Source organism: Podarcis vaucheri (genome assembly GCF_965113315.1).
Source record: "Podarcis vaucheri genome assembly, chromosome: 17".
Lineage (NCBI taxonomy): Eukaryota > Metazoa > Chordata > Lepidosauria > Squamata > Lacertidae > Podarcis > Podarcis vaucheri.
Genome location: NC_138755.1, coordinates 4,168,748 through 4,188,016, shown reverse-complemented (window position 1 = coordinate 4,188,016; position 19,269 = coordinate 4,168,748). Strand labels below are relative to the sequence as shown.

Sequence of the window (19,269 nt, the reverse complement as noted above, 5' to 3'; positions counted from 1 at the left end):
GCATAGCTCTTGCGCCAGAGCCCCCTGCTGCCTGTGCCACCGAGGGCTGCCAGCTCACCACTTGCTAACTAGTTCTATTCCAGATTGACCTCTCATTGCAGTCCATTTGCAGCTCAGCTCCTGCATGTCTGTCATATTTCTACTTTAGTATATTTCTACTTTATGTTTCTACTTTAGTGACACACATCCTGAACTTGTAGGAATGACTCTTCAGTCTTCAGTCGCCCATGGAAGCAAAAATGGCATTTCTTCATCTCTAGGGTGAATGCCCTTTATACTTCGTATTAGAAGTCAGAATGGAAAACCAGTTCAGTTTTCAAATGGAAGTGAACTTAAGGACTGAGGATGTCTGCGCTTCTAGTCCCCCCACCTGTGGTGTGTCTTCCAAACCTGGCAATACCCTTAGCCAGCATACTCTAAGAGACAATCTACAGAGAGTATTGTCAGGCATCAAGTGGAGAGGATGCTGGAAGTGGAGTTGTAACAAAGGAAGCATCTGCTACTGGTTAGAACAAGTTGGACTAGCCACACGGTGTTGCAGAGAGACGTGCTCCAGCTCTTGGTTCTAGCAAGCCAGCCACCCCCTCTCCCCACCACTGTCAGTCAGCATCTTGTGTCCCACATTGCATACTTAGTTTTCATTGTTTTGGGACCCCCTTCTGCTTTTAGGGTTTTTTTTCTACAGTTTTTTGGGACAGTGGATGGAGCTTACTATTAGTGTATAGTCCTTAGGATGGAGGAGAGTGGGGAAAAAGGTTTACCAAACTTACGCAAACTCTAGGTCCCTTATGGATGGACCCCAGTGTGGTCCACTTGACACTGATGGTGGTAGCAGCCAAAGAAAGGAAATAAACTCTACCTATTATTTATTACAGCCCATTGCATTTTGAGAAAAAGTCCTTTATCAAAGGCACTGTAAATGTACAAATAACAAGAAGGATAACTGGTACAAAATGCAATAGATTATCATAAATGCCTTTTAAAATTTATCTGATACCCAAGTTCAGTGGTTTATATATTACTTGTACATTTACAATGCTCTTGATAATTCCCCCCCCCAAAAAAAACAAACTGGCTTACAAACAATATTTTGTAGCACTTGTAGTTTATTTCTCCCCCATTTTTGCCTGAAAGTGTTGCTATCCTGGGACTATGGCTGGTTTTCTGCTTTCGCTTTGGGTAGCAGCCTGGTCTTGTTTTAATAATCAAGGCGTTAAAGCAGGCTTTGTGATTTTTGGATGGCCTCTTCCATTTGGACAAATGTACAAGCGCTTTTTTAAACTTATTTATTATTATTATTTATTATTATTTTTAAAAAACCTTTCACCCTCTCCCCCTTTTTACTATGATTTAGGAAAAAAAATATCCCCAATGAAACGGAATCCCCCCTCCCTTAGAAGGAATGCCCTTACCCTCCCACACTTGTGAAATAGCAGAAACTCACTGATAAACACCTGGCAAATTTGTACAGCAGCAAAGTGATCTCTTTTTTGTTCGGATGGGGTGTGGGGTGTGTGCATATATAAGCCCAGACTGGGACTAAAGCTTTCCTTTGGTGGCCCATTCCGTTTACTTGAAAATTAAACACTTAAGATTTCCATTTTTATTTTTTTTCCCCTTTAAACACTCAGATGAGGAAAAAGAAACTTTTTTTTTGTTTTCGTTGTTTTTCTTGGAAAGAAAAGATGACGACAAAAAGATTTACAGATGGGTTTGGCATTTGCCCTTCCGAGGAAGGGATGGCTTTTCTGACAGTGCTGCAGCTGGTATTTTCAAGCAGGTTTGCCCTGGGAAAACGCAGAGTACGTTCCACAGTTTCTAAATATTACAGACTTTTAGTTACATGTTTTTTATATGCGGAGAAAGCTGGGGCTGCAAGGGGTTGAGGGCGACTCATCTTTGCAGCAAAAGACAAAACAGTCTGGTCAGGGACAACACCCATGAATCCTGACTCCTTCCCCATCTCTCCCTGGCTGCTGTAGCTACAGCTCCTTTGTCACCATGTGTGACAGAACTATGAATGGTTCTTTGGTGGCCTCTATGTAGCCCCACATTGCGGAACTGTATCAGTGCAGACCACAGCACCAGATACTTGTAAGAAACTCTCAGCATCAGCAAAAGGGTGCTGGCCCTTCATTTAAGTTCAGTGGTTGCACTCTGCCCAGATCCGTGCTTGCTGCCATGGAGAGCCAGTGGCAGTTTGGAGCTTGTTGCAGGTTCTTTCTGGCAGGAATGTTGTATAACTGAGGTTAAGATAAGCTGGTTTGGTTTGGAAGAAGATGAACGCAAGCTTAACCTGGTGGAAGCCAGTATTCTCTCTGGGCAATAAAGGCGTTTTTCTGACCTTATGACACCATGTGCTGCTGTGCTGTGAACCTCAACTTTTCTTTCTCTGCCCTCGCCAGCTAGACCAAAGGTTCTCTAAGCGAGAGCCAATGCAGTGCATCCATCCAATAGCACGTCAGAGTTAAACAAGGGAAATCACACCCGGCCATGGAAGCTACTTGGTGGCCTCTGATACAGCATGAGATTCTTGATCTCAGGATCGTGCGTTTGATCCCACCTTGGGCAAAAGACTGCTGCAATTTTGGTCTAGATGGTCCCTTTCAACCCTAGGATTCTATGAACTCATTCTCTAACTCTTTGTCCTGATAGGATTGTTGCAGGACTAAGATAGAATAATGCGCTATAGGCTACCCTGAACCGAGAGGAAGAGTGGGATATAAACGAGCAAAGAAAACATTACCTCCTCACCACCTCCTCACAGCACTTGTCTGTGCATAGGATCAAGGTAGCATGTGAGCCAGGAATACACTGTTCAGCAGCCGGAATCTCTGCCACCTTCAAACGGTTGCCTTGTGATTTTGGCGTACGAGGCAGAAATGTGTACAAATGGTACGCATTCTCTACTGCTGACTAGTATGAGGCACAGCCCACCAGGTCATTCACCTAAACGGGCTGAACAGTAATGCATGGGAGCTGCAAGAAAAGGCAGCAGTGCTCTCTTTTCTCTGTGCGGCAGACCAGCTTCCCAGTGCGTTGGGCCTCATGGACCTGTCTCCCACCTTGTCACTCCTAAGGGCACCCCAGTCCTCGCTGCCATGGTACCTTTGGGATCTTCTCTGATTGTGGGGATTGCAGAAGCTGAATTTGTGGGTTCGTGGCTCCCATGGTACACAACTGTGTGAAGGAAAAAAATAGTGAAGTAGAATGGAAATGCATGAAGTCTCCTTAAGGGAAAGTGGAATTCTCTTAATAACCTTGTTTCTCCCAGCCCAGCATTTGCAGGTACTGTCATTGGGTCTGGAGATATGCAGTCCTTGAAACCAGTGTAAAAGGAAAAGCATTATAACATGACTAAACTCTGGAATAAAACTGAATATAAATCAGCATTATTAAGTAAACATGAGTGGAAGCCAGAACTACTCGATGAGTAGTCATTAACTGCTGGCCACTAAGCCTGCATGCTTTCAAATGTCTTTCCACAACCATGAGGGCTAGAAACCTATTCCTTCATTTTGGGCACAAAATATAAGATTATCAGAAATACAACTTCTTTGCCAGTCTGATCAATGCTTTGAATGAGAAATTTAAAATATCAAGAAAGTGGTTGCTTTCTTTCTTAGTAGATTAAAAAAAAGTAGTTCAATCTTTATCTTTCTCCCCTTTCTAAACAGTCTCTTTTGCTCAGATATTTATTGGAAGCTGATCAAAATTACCAGCTTTAGGAAGCATTTGGATTGAGAGTACTTCCAGGGAGGGGGAAGTACACCATTTCAGGGAGGCCTGCTTTGGGTCAGTTTCTGGATAACTGCCTGAAAAGGCCCAAATTTTTGCCAGTGCAACTAGACTCTTAATTTCCGCCACTCTGCACCTGTGCAAGACCCAGCCCATCAGGGCTTCTGTTACTGTACTCAGCAACTGCCCCACAGTCAATTCCCACTCCCAAGAGGAAATAATCAGTGTTCTTTCCCCGGCAAACCCTGATATAAAATACAAGCTACAGCAAGCAATGATCTTTTTTTAAAAAAACAAAACAAAAACAGATTTGCCCCAGGCTGAAATTCCCTTGGGGGAGAGGGGAAAGGAGAAAAGAGGGTTTGATAACAGGCATGCGTTTATGGTCAGAAGGTCCGTTAATACATCTGTTGGTTGGTATCATATATATATATTTAGGATAATAGATGTCTAGATTATTCCTCTTTTTTCCTTTTTCCTTTTTTTTGTTTGTTCTTTTTCCGGTGCAAATATAGTTCCTTTTTAAAACTTTTTTTTTTGGGGGGGGAGGGGAAACCTGAAAAGAGGTCCCAGAAATAAATCAAAGCAACCCCCAAACGGGGGATTATCGTGGGTTCGGTGTGTGTGTTTTGTGTCCAAAGAGAAACGAAGAACAGACTAGAGAAATGGGTGGTTGTTTTTTTTCCTGTACACCCTCCGGGACTCAGCCACAAACCCCTCATGGGTGATTCTGAAGAAAACTTTTCTCCCCCTTCACAGTTTGTCTATCGCTTTTCATTGCATCCATTCAGTTTCTCGTCTTCATTTGCCTGAGCCAACCAGTGGCAGAAACCGTGTCCATTTCCACCCCGTTAAGAGAAAAAACCTCCAGTGTCAAGAGGAGAAACGCCATCTCCTGCCCGCTTTCTTTCCTGACTCACTCAGCTAGTCCTTGTCTCCCAGGAGGAACTGAGCACCCCTGCTGTGCACAAAGTCATTTTGACTGGTTGCATGGTGGGGTTGTGTTAGAGGGAAGTTTCCATGCTGTGGAGCGGGCTAACAGGGCTGGACGAGGAGGTAGGTGTCTTGCTGGCATCCGTGCTTAGGTAGATGCCGCTGTCAATGGCGTTGTTGTTCTTGTTGGGGGATGGTGGGGGACTGGCCCGGAAGCGCCGTCTCGGGGGACCCTCGCTCTCCTCCACGTCTGTATCATCAATGAGGGGGATGTTGTGGATGTAGTCGTTGATCAAGAACTCGGGCGTTGTCATGAAGTTATGGATGGAGGTCTTCGTATCTGGCTTCTCCAGCCCTTCGTAGAGGGAACTACGGAACGCTTTCACTACGCGGATCTGCAGGGAAGGCCAAGAGGAAAGAGAAGAGAGAGAATGAGAGCTTGACTCTTGAGAGCCGGAACTGACGCCAGGCCACATTGGTGGGACTTGCTAACTTTGTCCTTTGCCAAGCTGGCTTGGTCAAGGAGAAGGCTGAGGAGAAGGGATAGGACCTTGCAGTCCTAACACTTAACTTTCCTCCTCATTCCAGCCCATGTCAGTGCAGGCCAAGCATTGTCAGTGGTTCTCCAGGGTTTCATAAATATCTCAGGTGAATTTGTTTTCAGCCCTGCTAGCTAATTGAGGGCACTTCTATGCTACAAAACAGCATATATCAGCTTTATACCAGTTTAACTGTCATGGCTTCCCTCAGCAAATTGAAGCACAGTGAGGGGGCTAAGAATTCTGTATGTCCCTAATTCCAGTTAAAGAGTTACGATTTCATGGGAATGACTGTTAAGCCAGGATAAGTCTGTGATGTACATTTTAAGGTGATGGTAACTTGGACGTAAGCTAAGCCATACAAATTTTGTGTGCTGCATAAGCTCTGCTCTGACCCACCTTTCATAGGCTATAAGCAGAAGCAAAGAGGCCAAAGAAAGGCTTGTGCAGCTTTATACTGTTCTTGATATCACCTTCCGCCACCCTACTTCATTTTCTTTGGCTTCTAAGTCCCAAGGCCCGACTCAAAGCTGGTGGAAAGAGCGGCCGCCCATGCGGACAACCAGCCCCTCTGCTTTCTTAACTATAACCAGTTTTCGTGTGTTTTGTTGTTCTTTATTTTCCATTTCCTCGCCATACCTGGGATATTATTTATGATTCCTGGTGGACATTGATGGAAGGGGTGATTGGGGAGAAAGGTGAGGGGGACTAAAGGAGCCCTCATCAGCAGTGAAGAACTAAAAAAACTAAAAGGGATGAGAAGAAGAATCAATAGAAAAAATGGCAAGTGCGGATGGTTAGAACAGGAATGGGGGAGGGTGTTATGTGGCCAACATTTTTTTATTGGGTGAAACAATCTAGTGGCTTTGTAAGGGACAGAGAGTGGAGGGTGGAAATGAATTTAATCTAAAGAAAGTGAGAGAACGGAAAAGAAATTGTGTGTGTGTGTGTGTGTGTGTGTGTGTGTGTGTAAAATCCTCTACACTCAGGAAAAATCCTGAACTTTTTCTTTTGGGGTACAGCATTTCATACCTGCTCTGTTTCTTTGCTGCTTGTTTCCCCCCATCTTCTCGCCCCTCAGTCTGGCAATTGACACAGGCGTTTAAAATTCAGTTGGGCTCCCCTTAATTTCCTCAGAGTTGAGAACATAGCAGCTAATTTACCAAAGGTGACAGGGGAGTAGCATTTGATTTCCCAGCTTCAGAAAAAGCTTAAAATATTCTCAGCCTGTCTGGTTTCACGAATGGAATGAACCTGCTGCCTCTTTCAAGGCAGGGCTGGGGGGAAATGGCCCCAAAATAAACAAGCAGTGTGCTTACTGCCATGTCCATCTTAATCAGCCCTGCAGTGCTTTGTGGGTAAAAATCCTACACAATTCTGCTCCTAGCTCAAAATTTCTGGTGAGTTTTGGTGTGGGAGAAGGGGGAACACTTTTTCTCCCATGAGAGAGGAGTGGCTCATCTTGATTAGCGCTTAGGAAGCTGGTGGTGGACAAGAGACGCATAATGTGGACTCATCTGCATGCGCAGTGAGCAAAAGAAGTAGGACAGAAGCACAACATTCTAGGGCAGCACATGCAGTTGGGTGCCTTCATGCCACATCATGCTTTAGGGGCCCAGAATCCAGTTCCTGTACCCAGGAGATGGGGTGGGAAGGATCAAGCTGAGGAGAAGGCCTAAAAGAGAAAGACAGAAAGCAACAAAGCAAAACCCAGAACCCCAGCACAATTCGGAAGCATGCAGGAAAGGCAGAAATACTGGGTCATATACTGAAAGGTAGCTAAGCAAATAATGATGGAGCTTAGAGAGAATATGGTATTTGAAGGTCTGAGGCTCCTAAATGCTCTTTCCTCCATTGGGAACGATGTGCGGCTATTATGTGAGAAGAGAACCATTTTAGATTCTACAGTCAGCAATGAGAAAAATATGGTTCTGTTGCTGTTCATGGTAACAATGGGACAATGGTAAATCAAGGAGTCCTACAACCGACTTTCAGCTTTGTGCAGAAAGTGAAAAACAAAACTAGAACCCAATATTTTAATGTGGCTGCTCGGAGTAAACTTTTAGTGAATACACACGATTTTTTGCTGGGTGGTAAGATACTAGATGGTGCACACAACCATTTGGTAAGCCCATTGTTTCTATTGTTCTGCCAGGTTGTGAGGAAAATCTTCATACTTATCAGAAACCCAGGAAATATGGGGAGAGGTAAAATTTGTGTTAGCACATGATAAAACCATGCTGGCTTAACAAGTGGTTACATGTACACTGGTAAATTACCAGCTAGTAAATGGTCAGCTACATGAAGGGAAAGGGGGCAAGTTCCTATGCAATTGTGTAGTCGTGAATGTAGCAGGTGCTACATTCTACTTAGGCCTCTCTGGGACTGGGAGTGGAAAGATTTGTCTTAGCATCATATAATAAATCTAAAAGACTAGGAATATGTTCAGTTTACTCTGTTCCATGCTGGCAATGTCATTACTTTGCTCTTCAACCCTGGTCTCTGATTAGTCAAAGAAAGTAATTATATCACCCTGGGTTATATCATGTTTCAGTCCCAGGTATCTTGGTTGCTGCATTACGTGTTTAACTTGACATTATCTGTTGAGCCTTTCCCCCCTCAGGGTAACACTGTGCCCCTGCCATGAGGTAAAGTGAGCTTGTTACCTCAGACAGATTTTGTGCACCATTAAGGGCAGCAGAGTTGGAGACCAATCCAACACATGAAGCTCAATCCACCAGGATGTTCTCATGCGCAAGTCCCACTAAAATGAACAACTGCTTCATAATGACACAATGGTTCATTTCAAAAGGGTGTGAATATGAGACATTTTCAAGGTTAGTTAGCAGGAGGGAGGCCATGTTGTTTTTCCATCTCAATATGTCTTTGGCCAGCCTTGTCTACCTTAAACATTGCTCTCCTTTTTGGTTTCCTGGCTCTTTCTTGCTCCCTGAACTGTTGGCAGTTGACTATCTTGGACCAGTGACCTCTCAGCATATCGCCATCTACAGGGCAAGTTTTAAACGTTTCCAAGCACAATTCAAAGTGTTGGTGCTGACCTTTAAAGCCCTAAACGGCCTCGGTCCAGTATACCTGAAGGAGCGTCTCCATCTCCATCGTTCTGCCCGGACACTGAGGTCCAGCGCCGAGGGCCTTCTGGCGGTTCCCTCGCTACGAGAAGCCAAGTTACAGGGAACCAGGCAGAGGGCCTTCTCGGTAGTGGCACCCGCCCTGTGGAACGCCCTCCCACCAGATGTCAAAGAGAACAACAACTACCAGACTTTTAGAAGACATCTGAAGGCAGCCCTGTTTAGGGAAGCTTTTAATGTTTAGTAGGTTATTGTATTTTAGTGTTCTGTTGGAAGCTGCCCAGAGTGGCTGGGGAAAACCCAGCCAGATGGGCGGGGTATAAATTATTATTATTATTATTTATTATTATTAACTGGTGATTGTTAGGGTTCCACCTGTCAAAGAAGGTAGATTGCCAATCATCATACTGGAAAGACCTAAATCACTCTCAGAACTACATTTCTCAGAGTTCCTTAGGCAGTATCCCACGAGAGACAAAAAGCTTTTGGGGGGCTGGTGGGGGGGGGAGGTTTCTTTTTAGTAGATAAAGACCTAAGGGGCAAAGGGTAAAAAGCAAAAATAAAACAGCCCTACATGCAGCATGTCTTCATGTGCAGTTTGTCTCTAAAACCTGAAGGTGGAGCAGGGATGCATCACCTTTTCTCTGTCCGGTTCAAATTGTCATAAATGGGTATTGTAACCATACTGTATGTAGCTCACAGGAGAGTTGAGAGAATGGATTCAATGAGACCTACATAATTTGTAATTCACCAAGCCAGCCCACGAGCTTCCTGTTTTTGGTATCTGCCTGTTTGTGTCAAGTATCTACCAACTGGTGGTATCTACACAGCTGGTGGGTTACATTCAATTTGCAGGGCCAAAGGCTGTGCAGAGCTGAATGAAATGCCCCCATAGTGCTTTTTCCCTCTTAAGAAGGGATGGAAACAGAGGATTATTACTGGGGCAGGAAGGGAATCAACTAAAACAATTTGAGATTTGAAATAGGGATATTGGTTGGGGGGTTTTGATTAAAGGAAGCTGGTGATGCCATCAGACTACATTCCTAACCAAGCCATGGACCCACTTGGAGTGCTGCCCTCTTAGGAAAAGGTTGCAGTGTTGTGCTGTGCAGATGGGAAAGCAAGGTGGTGGATGGTTTGCAGCTGCTGGTACATATAGCAACGCCCCCCCAATGCACCACTGGGAGAGTGCAAGTTTTGGATGGAGGAAGTGGAGATGAGGAAGGAGGGGTTGCTTTCATGCTGCAAGAAAACCAGGGCAGAAAACCCCAAACTGTGACTTCAGAGAAGCAAAACAGCTCAGACAGACAGACAGACAGACAGACAGTGAAAGATGCCTCCAATCACAGCCTCAGGACACGAAGTGAAGAAAAACCCATGCATTGCTGCAACAGTACGGTAAACTTTCGAGTATTGAGGCCCATCCTTGCTGTTTTGGGGAGGAGACAAGGGAAGGGAGGATTATGAGTTCATGCTGTGCCACTGGTGCCTCCGTCCATGCCCCACAGGCTACCCTCTTGCCCCTGCCCCAAAGCGGATGGTAAGACACAGAAAAGAAAGATGAGCCAGCAGGCTGAGGGAAAGCCGCAGGTGAGGGGGGCAGGATAGGACCCTTTTGGAACATAAGGGCTCAAGACACTGGGTATATAGTGGAAATACATATGATTTAGCATTGGCTCTGCACTAGCAGTTCAGGAAAGGTTACAAAACCCACTGCTAACACCCTCCCCCCGACATGTCTGAATTCCAGCCATAAACTGATCAAGTAGCAGTTCTGCTTCTGGGAAACTGCAGTTCTCTGACAGGAGCGATGCTTCTGTAATGGAGAATTCTCACCACCCTTACCAAACTACAGTTCCCAGGTTTCCCAAGGGGAAACTGACCTGGGCCTGCCCCACTAACAGGCTGAAGTTTCAAGTGTTCCAGATTTCATAGAATTTACTTTGTACTCTAGAACTCAGATCTCAGATGAAACCACTGATTCCTGAAATTGCCTGCCATCCCTTCGTCTCGGCACTTCTTCCTCAGCAGAGCCTGCCTCTAGGTTCCATATTGTGGTCATGTTAGAGCAGGGGTGGAGAACCTGGTAGTCTCCAAATGTTGTTGAGCTCCAACTCCCATCAGTCCCAACCCAGCATACCCAGTGGTCAAGGATGATGGGAATTGCAACATTTGGAGGGCTAGAGGTTCTCCCAGCCTGTGTGACAGAACCACTGGCTTTTATAAGATGAAATTTAGATGCCAGATCTAAACTCCAGCCCTCTTGTGTCTCCAACCTTAGCGAACTCATTCAGCCAGGGGAGGACTTCGGTCCTTCAAATTTCAGCAGCACCCTATGCAAGGCAAAAATTAGGCACCTGACTCTTGCCTTCCTTTCTGCTCAATTCACTACTTCATAGTTGTGGTGCCCTGCGCTGCCCCCCTAGGCTGAATGCCTGGTGCAGTGGAAATGGTTGTGCTGCCCTAAACCCGCCTCTGATTGAGCTACTGTAGGCACCCCTTGCAAGAGAGCCTTCTTATATTAATGGGGGCTTGAGAAGTAGAAGCTCCTCCCCTCCAAGAATGAATGACACCACTCACATACATGGGTGGAAGTAAAGGCATGTATTCAGGAATACCACATGGATAGGTGAATCCAGTGGGTCTTCTTCCTCTCAACACTGTTCTGGATTTTTCCAACTAGATCAACCAGATCAACCATGTGGGGCCTCTGGATTTCAGATCTGCTTTCTCCTTCATTAAGAGGCCCAAATGCCTGGTGAGCCTCACTCTCAGCTTTCTAAAATGCCCTTTACATGGTCAGATAGAAACAGTATTCTAAAACTGAAGGTGCTGGTTTAGCAGGCATCTCTCTCTTCGTTGATCCTAAAGAAGCAGCCACTATAGAAAATCTGGACCTTACTGGGCTATGCTAAAATAGCTGAGGGTCTTCCTATCTTTTTCATCCTTTCTTTGTTTGGTGAGGTGGCAAGGGTTCCTGGGAAGGCAGGCTGCATCCTATCCCTGCATGTGATGACCCAAGTCCCCATGAAAAAGCAGAAAGCAGCAGTGATGAGATGAAGGTGGCAGGTGAAGAGAAAACGAGGAAAGGGAGTTGGGGGAGGGAGAAGGGAACACTTTGGCTGGTTTATTGTTTGGGGTTATTGTTTTTTGTGTCTATTTTTTCTTTCTTTCTTTTTTATTACAAAAACACTACAGGAAATCCCCGGCTGATACTGAGGTGGTTCCATCCATGATATCTCGGCAGCTGCAAAGGGGAGAGAATAGGAAGGGAAAGTTTGTAAGGGAAAGGTGCAAGGGAGAAGGAAGAGGACAGGGGGTTCATGTCAGGCTCTAGTGAAAAGGGGTTCCAAAAATAGGTTCCAAAAAAGTCCAATGCAGCCTTCCCTCACCTGCTTCCATCCACCTATTTTGGATTACTGCTCCCATCAGCCTTAGCTACTGAGTTCTGAGGCTGATGGTAGATGTTTTCTAAACTCCTAGAGGGGACCAGGTTAGGGAAGTCTGGTCTAGTGAATATTGGGCAGCAGCCTGTGGGAGGCTGCAACCTTCTACTTAGGTATCCAATAGATCTTAGACTTGGGTATCGAATATTGGGTTTTGTTTTATGTTGTTTTTGTCATGCATATTGTGCTTTGTGTATGTAATATGAACTCAGCCTCCCTGGGAAGGTGTTAGCGGAACTGGACGTGTCTCCCTAATACTTCCTATTGTCAACTACAACCAATTATACCTTGATAACGTTATTAGTACAGACTTCTACTACCACATTCTGGTTCCAGATTTACAAACATGAATCAGAGCCCAAGTCTTTACTAGCCCTTGTTATTACAACAGCAGGATGGCTATTAGTGGGCAACAAAGTCTGTGTTGTCTTATACATGCTTATCTGGGAGCAAGTCCCATTGAATTCAGCTTATTTCTGAGTAGAGAGGTTTAGGCTTGCAGTGAAAGTTGCAAGTTGTGATTCTGATTATGCACTCCTAGGATGCCTCACGTCATGGCTGAGCTGGCAAATTGTGTACTGATTATATCTTTCCAGATCCATGGAGCTGGTATTGTAGAGGCCATACAATACATGTGCCCCATTTTGTGTGTATGTGCGAACTGCTCTCACAGTATTGGCCAATTTGATTTTGCAATATAACAAATTCCTGAATGTATAACCAGGACTGCTGTAGTAGATACTTTTACCTCAGCAGTGGAGCACTTGGGTAATTTTAGATTCTGACTAATGGTCTTATGTGTGAGAGATGTCTTTAGAATATTTGATTATTTCAATATGTAGCTAGCCAGTCCTTTTGAGTTTGTGGGCTCTCCTGATCATTCTGCTGAGTAGAACCTTGGACATCTGCCCCAGAATCCTGCCCTGACAATATCACTGCTGTTCATGATAAACTAATTTTGTCTTTCTAGCTTATGGTCAGGGAAAGTAACGCTATGATAAAAACATATAAGCAAACATTTAAATTGAATGAATTTTCTTAAAATAAATATTAAAACTCCGCCCCACTCTTATTTAAACACTAGCCCTAGCAAATAATGAAATGCACACCCACATCCGGATATGATTCTTACGTAGGGTCTACAATACCTGGCACATCTTTAAGAGTACAGGTAACTCACAACTTACGCACATTTAACTAGTGTGCATTCAGCTTTACATGTTTGGCAAAAAAATGTGCTTTGACTAAATGCAGAATGTAAGCCAGTGTAAGTTGAGAGTCGCCTGTATATCAAAACAGATGAGCACTTGAGCAGTCAAAGTTTTTCCAAGCAGGCAGCTGCAGCCTTGAAGGAACTTTCACTTGTCACCAACTTGGATGTCGGAGTCTGCTATGAATGGCACAGAAGTATTGCCAATAACTGCTCAGCTCATGTGTATAAGATATGATGTTAAGGGCTCGTCCACACTTCCACTTGTTCCACTGCTTTTCCACTGGGGAAACCTGCTGTTTACCACTGAATCAGAACAAACCTGTTTTTCTGCAGATTGATGTTTGTCATAATGCAGCAGTGGGTTTTCCCAGGGGAAAGTGGTGGGACAAGCGGAAGTGTGGACGAGCCCTAAGCTACAAGGGGAATTGCAATTGACTTTCCACACTATCAAGAGGTATATGTGTAGTTTTCTGTGCAGGCATCCTGTTGTGTTCTATCCCAACCTGCTGTGGTTGAAGCAATCTGAAATTCATTCACTATAACCCATGCAGTGAGTGGCGTTTTATGACACCACTTTTTAAAAAAAATCATTTTAGATTAGATCTGAAATGTTATTCCACCTTTATTTTCTTTAATGAAAAACAGTTATGCAACAGGAAAATGCTGTTAAGTGTCTTTCTGTATTAAGGTGTTATAGTGCTAAAACACTGTAAAATAATAATGCTAACTAGTAATTTGTTGCCACCCTGCCACAGCCCTGTCTAGGTAAGCTGCAGCAATGCTGGTGTCAAATGGTGTTGTTGTTTTTTTACAGCTCTGCCTACTACCGAGGCTAATTCTTTATTTAAAAAAGATGTAATAAACTTTTGGGATGTCATCCATTTTATCAACATGGTTAACGGCAGTGGCCAAAAAGGGTTCCTGGTGTACAGGACTATACACCTCTTTAAGTAAATACATCTACATTTGTGGAAATTGTGTCACTATTCTGTTCATGTCAATTTCACCCAATCATTTAGTGTAGAAGCACAGAAGCATTTGTGGAACAATGATAAGAGGAGGAAGGTTACATTGGAATCTATCAGGCTTCATTCAAGAGGTGAGATAGCTGCCTGCGGCAGTGATTTTAGGTGTCATTAACAGTTGCAGGACACAATCCACCGGGACGTTCTTGTGCAGCTGCCACTTTGAAATGAACTGTTACATGGGTTTATTCATTTCATTATGACTTGATCAGGGGAGCTGCTCAGTATTTTGTGCCATGTGCTAATTAGGGGCAGGGAAGAGGGAGGGTGGAAAGTGCAGTTTGGATTTTCTGTTTCATGCATCAAAATGTTTCAGGTGGTCCCTGTTTATTCTGTGAGCCTGAAATGACAAACTCCCCTTTGGAAAAATTAGGGTGGAGAAACCCATTTGCCATCCACAACATGGTTCCTAAAAAAGAAACATAATCATCATCAAAACAAAATAAACCAAAATAACTGACACAGCACTTCCAAGATGCAAGAGGTGGGGGAAAGACCAAAGGCCATTAATGGATATCAATTTCCCAAGGAGCAACAGCAGTTCGCTGGAAGGGAGGAAGAGAGTTTAATATAAAGGCAGCATTTAAAGAGAAAAAGAGAGAGAGAGAGAGAGAGAGAGAGAGAGAGAAACAACTGCTGAAATTGCAGCAAAGATTACGAGGCCATACTCGAAGGTTTACGTGGTAGGGTGCACACCCTTTGAAAAGCAAGGCCAGTACATGTCATACCAAAAGGTACCATGAAACTGCCACACCACAGTGCTGGCATGACCACCAGCATGGCTTTGATTGGTTAAAAGAAAAGAAAAGAGACTGTTGAAATATTCTAAACAAACCAACTTGCTGAGAATACCTGAGACCTAATCCGAGAGCTGGAGTTCAGGGAGTGGACAGCTTACCTCTTTGGTTCTTTCACTGTCGTGCAAAAAATGAAAAATAAAGAGGGGTTTTGTGCCCCCCCTCCAAGAAAGCATTGGCATAGCATAGTTTCTGAAGAGGGAAGGATAGGTGAGGCACAGGAAGGAGACTGAGGAGGAAAAAAGGAGCAAGGGAACCACTTTTTTCATTAACATACGGAGGAACTGGTCCATGACACCCCTGTGGGTGCCTTCAAGAGGCATATTCTCACCTTTTGCTTCTGAGCAAAGTGAAAGGCTCCCCTTTCCTGACACACCCCAGACCCCAGAGTTTCAGTCCTTTCCATAAACATGCTTTTCACTCTTGTAATGCCTTGAGCCTTCAGAGCAAGGATTGTTGTTTTCTTGCACAATCTCTTTCAAAGTATTTGTTTATTCAGAGGCTTTCTATAATAAATTCACTTTGAGTGGGGGGTGAACAAGAGCTGCTTTGACATCTTCTCTGGACCCCATATGCTGTCTACCATGCATATTTAAACCAGTTTCAAACCTGCTGCGCTGCTTTGGCTCCCAGTCTAGGAACCAAGACAGGGCTGATCTAACATACAAATAAATGTAGTTTGCTGAGGATGCTGAGAATTCTGTTCAAGATCCTTGCACTGCTCCTCCACACAGAACTGCAGTTCCCAGGGTTCCCAAGGAAGAAGGAGGAACTGTTAAAGCAGTTTGTCTCTAGTGCATATGTGCCTGGAATCATAGATTTCTGATAGCTATCTTACAAAAAAAAAAAAAAAAAAGACAAATCTACTCAACACCCTGGATTTTTGATGGGCAAGCCTGACACTAAACCTGTCCGCACTGGTTTAAATGTGAAGTGTAGGTGGAAGATGATATTTGGAATCATGTAAGTGAAGATGTTTACAGCTGCTGTTGAGCAAAGCCTCTTTATTCCAATGTAAATTGCACTACAGCTATTAGTGGCCTGAATCAGCCTCATCTGGTGTTTAGAGGTAACAATGTGAGTCTGACCTGCCAGCTCATTCTAGTGTCCTCTCCAGTCAGGGGCATGAAGTCATGGTTAGAAGGAAGAACTTCTCCTGTGTTGGTTGACTGGTTCTATGCAAAAAACTGCATTTCTTTTTCTTTTTGGTACTGACTTCCTACAGATTTAATCTACACCAGAATTGCCTTGATCCTCACTATGATCAACAGATGACTTCATATTTATCCCAGGAATGGTGATGCAATAAGCTGTTATTGTCCAAAAGTTTGATGTTGTGGGGTCTGGTACCCAATCTTTTGCTCTCCTCTACGCAACACCCACCCACCCCACCCCAGCAAAACTCTGACGTGCAACAGTGAGTGACACACACCAAACACCACAATAAACACCAATCACCATCAAGATGTGTGGCTAGGCCGAGAAAAGAAGCTGGATCCCCAGCTGGTAGTGCTCTGCGGTGCTTCAGTTCCTTTGACTGAAACAGAGCCCCCTGCCCATGCAGACCCCTCCCTCCGTGCCCATGACCTCACCAGCTGGGGATCTGACTCCAGTCCATTAAAAACCAGCAGCCACTGATAGAGAAGGTGAAAGAGGTGAGCAAACGAAGGAGAAAAGGGGTGCAGGTGGCTAAAGAAGGAGGGGCAAAGCGCAGAAATTGTATGGCTTTATATAAGTTGTAAATCCGGCGTGACTGAGACCGGACAGAGAAAAAACTGAAATAAATAATATTGCAACAGTGATTGCAGCAACGAGGGGCCAAGGGGGTGGGTGGGTGGGGTGGATAGAAGAGAAGGGAGGGGATACTGGAGGAGGGCAGCAATAGGATGGGTTTTTTTTTGTCTTTGTTTGGTTTGGTTTTTTTAAAAAAAATCACAAGCAGTAAGAGGAAATCAAGACTCACTCCCGGCACCGGCGCTGGCATTTGCGGCGGAGAGAATTACGTGAGTGGGGGTAGAAATATTGGTTACATCGTGCAGTTGGCTGAGGACGGAAGAGCGGCGTCGGACAGCCCCCTGAAAGGAGCCACTTCTCTTGAAGGTGCTAACTACCTCCATCTGCGGGAGAGAAAATGAGATAGAAAATTTGGATGGCAGCGGGCAGCGGCTGCAGTGGAACAGCGCATACCAGCCAGAATTGGCCATGCTGGGGGTTTGGCCTCCTGCCACAGTCTATGAAGCATTATGCACCAGAGGCCAGCTAGTGGGAGTTGGCACCACACTGATGTTCTTTTATGGAAAGAGCAAATTGCACCAGCAGAAGATCGAGGCAACTGGTCACACTTGAAGGCTCCATTTCTAAAGAGTTTACACAAAGTACAAACCCTTAGCAGCACATTATACCAGAATTGTTGGGGGGAAATCCAGCAAGACACAAATGGCTGCAGCCAATCCACTAAGAACAGAGTGCAAGGCACAACTGACCTGAGAAACTCGTTGCTACAAGATGTTTGTGAAGACCAGTGTTACAGCTTCGTTGGGGGAAATAATAAAATAATTAAAAGACAAGAATCATGGACAATAGGTTCATCATTAGCCATCACCAAGGGGCAAAGACTATAGCCTCAAACAAGAGGATGGTCATAAAACATTTGCACATTTCAAATTGCTATACAGTGGTACCTTGGGTTACATACGCTTCAGGTTATATACGCTTCAGGTTACAGACTTTGCTAACCCAGAAATAGTACCTCAGGTTAAGAACTTTGCTTCAGGATGAGAACAGAAATTGTGCTCCGGCGGTGCGACAGCAGCAGGAGGCCCCATTAGCCAAAGTGGTGCTTCAGGTTAAGAACAGTTTCAGGTTAAGAACGGACCTCCGGAACAAATTAAGTACTTAACCCGAGGTACCACTGTATAACTGAGCAGTAATACAAATCTCTCATTCAAGAAAAGTCTGTTCCTTCTCAACGTATGGCCACATTCTAGCATGCCCAAGGAACTGAACCCAAGATAGGATTTTACACATGAAGGGGTGGGGTTTTGTAGAACAGCTGGCTGGATCCTTGAGGACTGGGGTGACCAGCGATAGGGAGTAGGGTTACCTCCACTTATAATTGTGTCCCAGTGTATACCGTTTCACTTCCTCTTGTGCATGTGAACAGCTGGCATTAATTCCTAAGGGGAAAAGAAAAGCACTGCCCTTGAGGTCACAGTTGCTGTCAAGGCAAAATCTACTCCCTAGTGCCTGGCCTTCCTTGGCAGGACTCCGACAGAAGCAAGTGCAGTCTCTAAATGGTGCATTTTACAGTTCCCCTGCTCTGAATCTTGGGGGATACTATGTATGTTTTGAGCAAGATTGCCCTGAACTCAAGCACAGTTGATTGCATGAGAAGTCGCTGTAAGAATATACCCAGCTCCATGAAACTTTCCACATGTGTGGAAGCCCACCAGGAGCTATAAACAAATGAAACATAGTTGTAGGTCCCATTATGATATGTCAACCACTTTGAGATCTTCTTGTGGATAAGCAGCATATAAATATTTTCTAAATAAATCTGAGACAAATTATAAATATAAGGCTAATTCACACATTCATACAATGAGATTCTATTTCTTTTATACTGTTGAAGTTGCCAAAGAAAACCGATTCTCCACTTCTGATTTGTTGAAACAACATGAACACAGTGGGCTTACTCAGAACAAAGTGCTATTTTGTTCTGTTGTTTTTATTTCCTGCTAACCCACTTAGAATTGCAGCCTAAATACTGTATATAAAAACCATCCCTATTTATTGTTGAAGGTTGATTATGAGTAGCTTTTCATTCTGTAGCCTATCTCATTGTTGGAGGCTGGCTAGGAACTTATTTTGTTTTGTTTAATCTTAGTTATGCAAATAAAAATTGTTGGCAAAATTAAGTATAAAATAAAATGTCTGGCAGCCGAGTCCTGGGAGTGTGGCCGGTTTGTGCGCACTGGGCGCAGAGCCACAGGGGATGTCAGAACTATACTTCAGAATGGAGAGGGGGCAGGCACTGGATTTTGGCCCTGCCCAGGGCGCCGGGGAAATTTGAGGCCCCGAGGTCCCCCACTGCTGGCATGGCTAGGGCAATATTACGTCTGGGATGGAAGAGCAAAATAGCACCCCTGCCTTCCTGTTGCATACGCCTTATGGGAAAAAACGGAAGAGTGTGCTGTTGTGCAGCTAGCTAAATGAGTGCTCCAGTGTTGGTCTGTATAGAAAGGGAACACACTGCTGCCCAAGAGATAAATAAAAGAACAAAAAGAATAGTAAATTATCATTAAATTGCTCGGTCGTGTGTGAGCGGAGACGTTTGCCACTTTTTTGCTTTAAAATTGAGCTGCCCTACATTGAAGCATGCTGTGCCATATAAGTAATGAATCAAAGGACTAATATTAGAATATTACTGTGTAGAAAAGGCTGTCTACCTGAACAAAAAATCACAGAGCATCTACCTCCCAATCCTGCA

General features: G+C 44.4%; 1 protein-coding gene across 8 annotated transcripts in view; it reads right to left on the bottom strand.

The window, feature by feature from the left end:
• Nucleotides 1-1,588: 1,588 nt before the first annotated feature.
• The window catches only part of ATP2B3 (ATPase plasma membrane Ca2+ transporting 3), a 120,583-nt gene continuing 102,902 nt past the window's right edge, over nucleotides 1,589-19,269 (bottom strand). For 4 of the 8 annotated variants that reach the window (XM_082205708.1, XM_082205707.1, XM_082205709.1 and 1 more), the window contains one exon: nucleotides 1,589-5,066. In XM_082205708.1, coding sequence (XP_082061834.1) covers nucleotides 4,743-5,066 — 324 coding nt within the window. In that variant the 3' untranslated portion in view covers nucleotides 1,589-4,742. Of the gene's footprint in view, nucleotides 5,067-16,743; nucleotides 16,898-19,269 lie in introns of all 8 variants that reach the window. The other 4 variants (XM_082205711.1, XM_082205712.1, XM_082205713.1 and 1 more) reach the window with 2 other exon arrangements.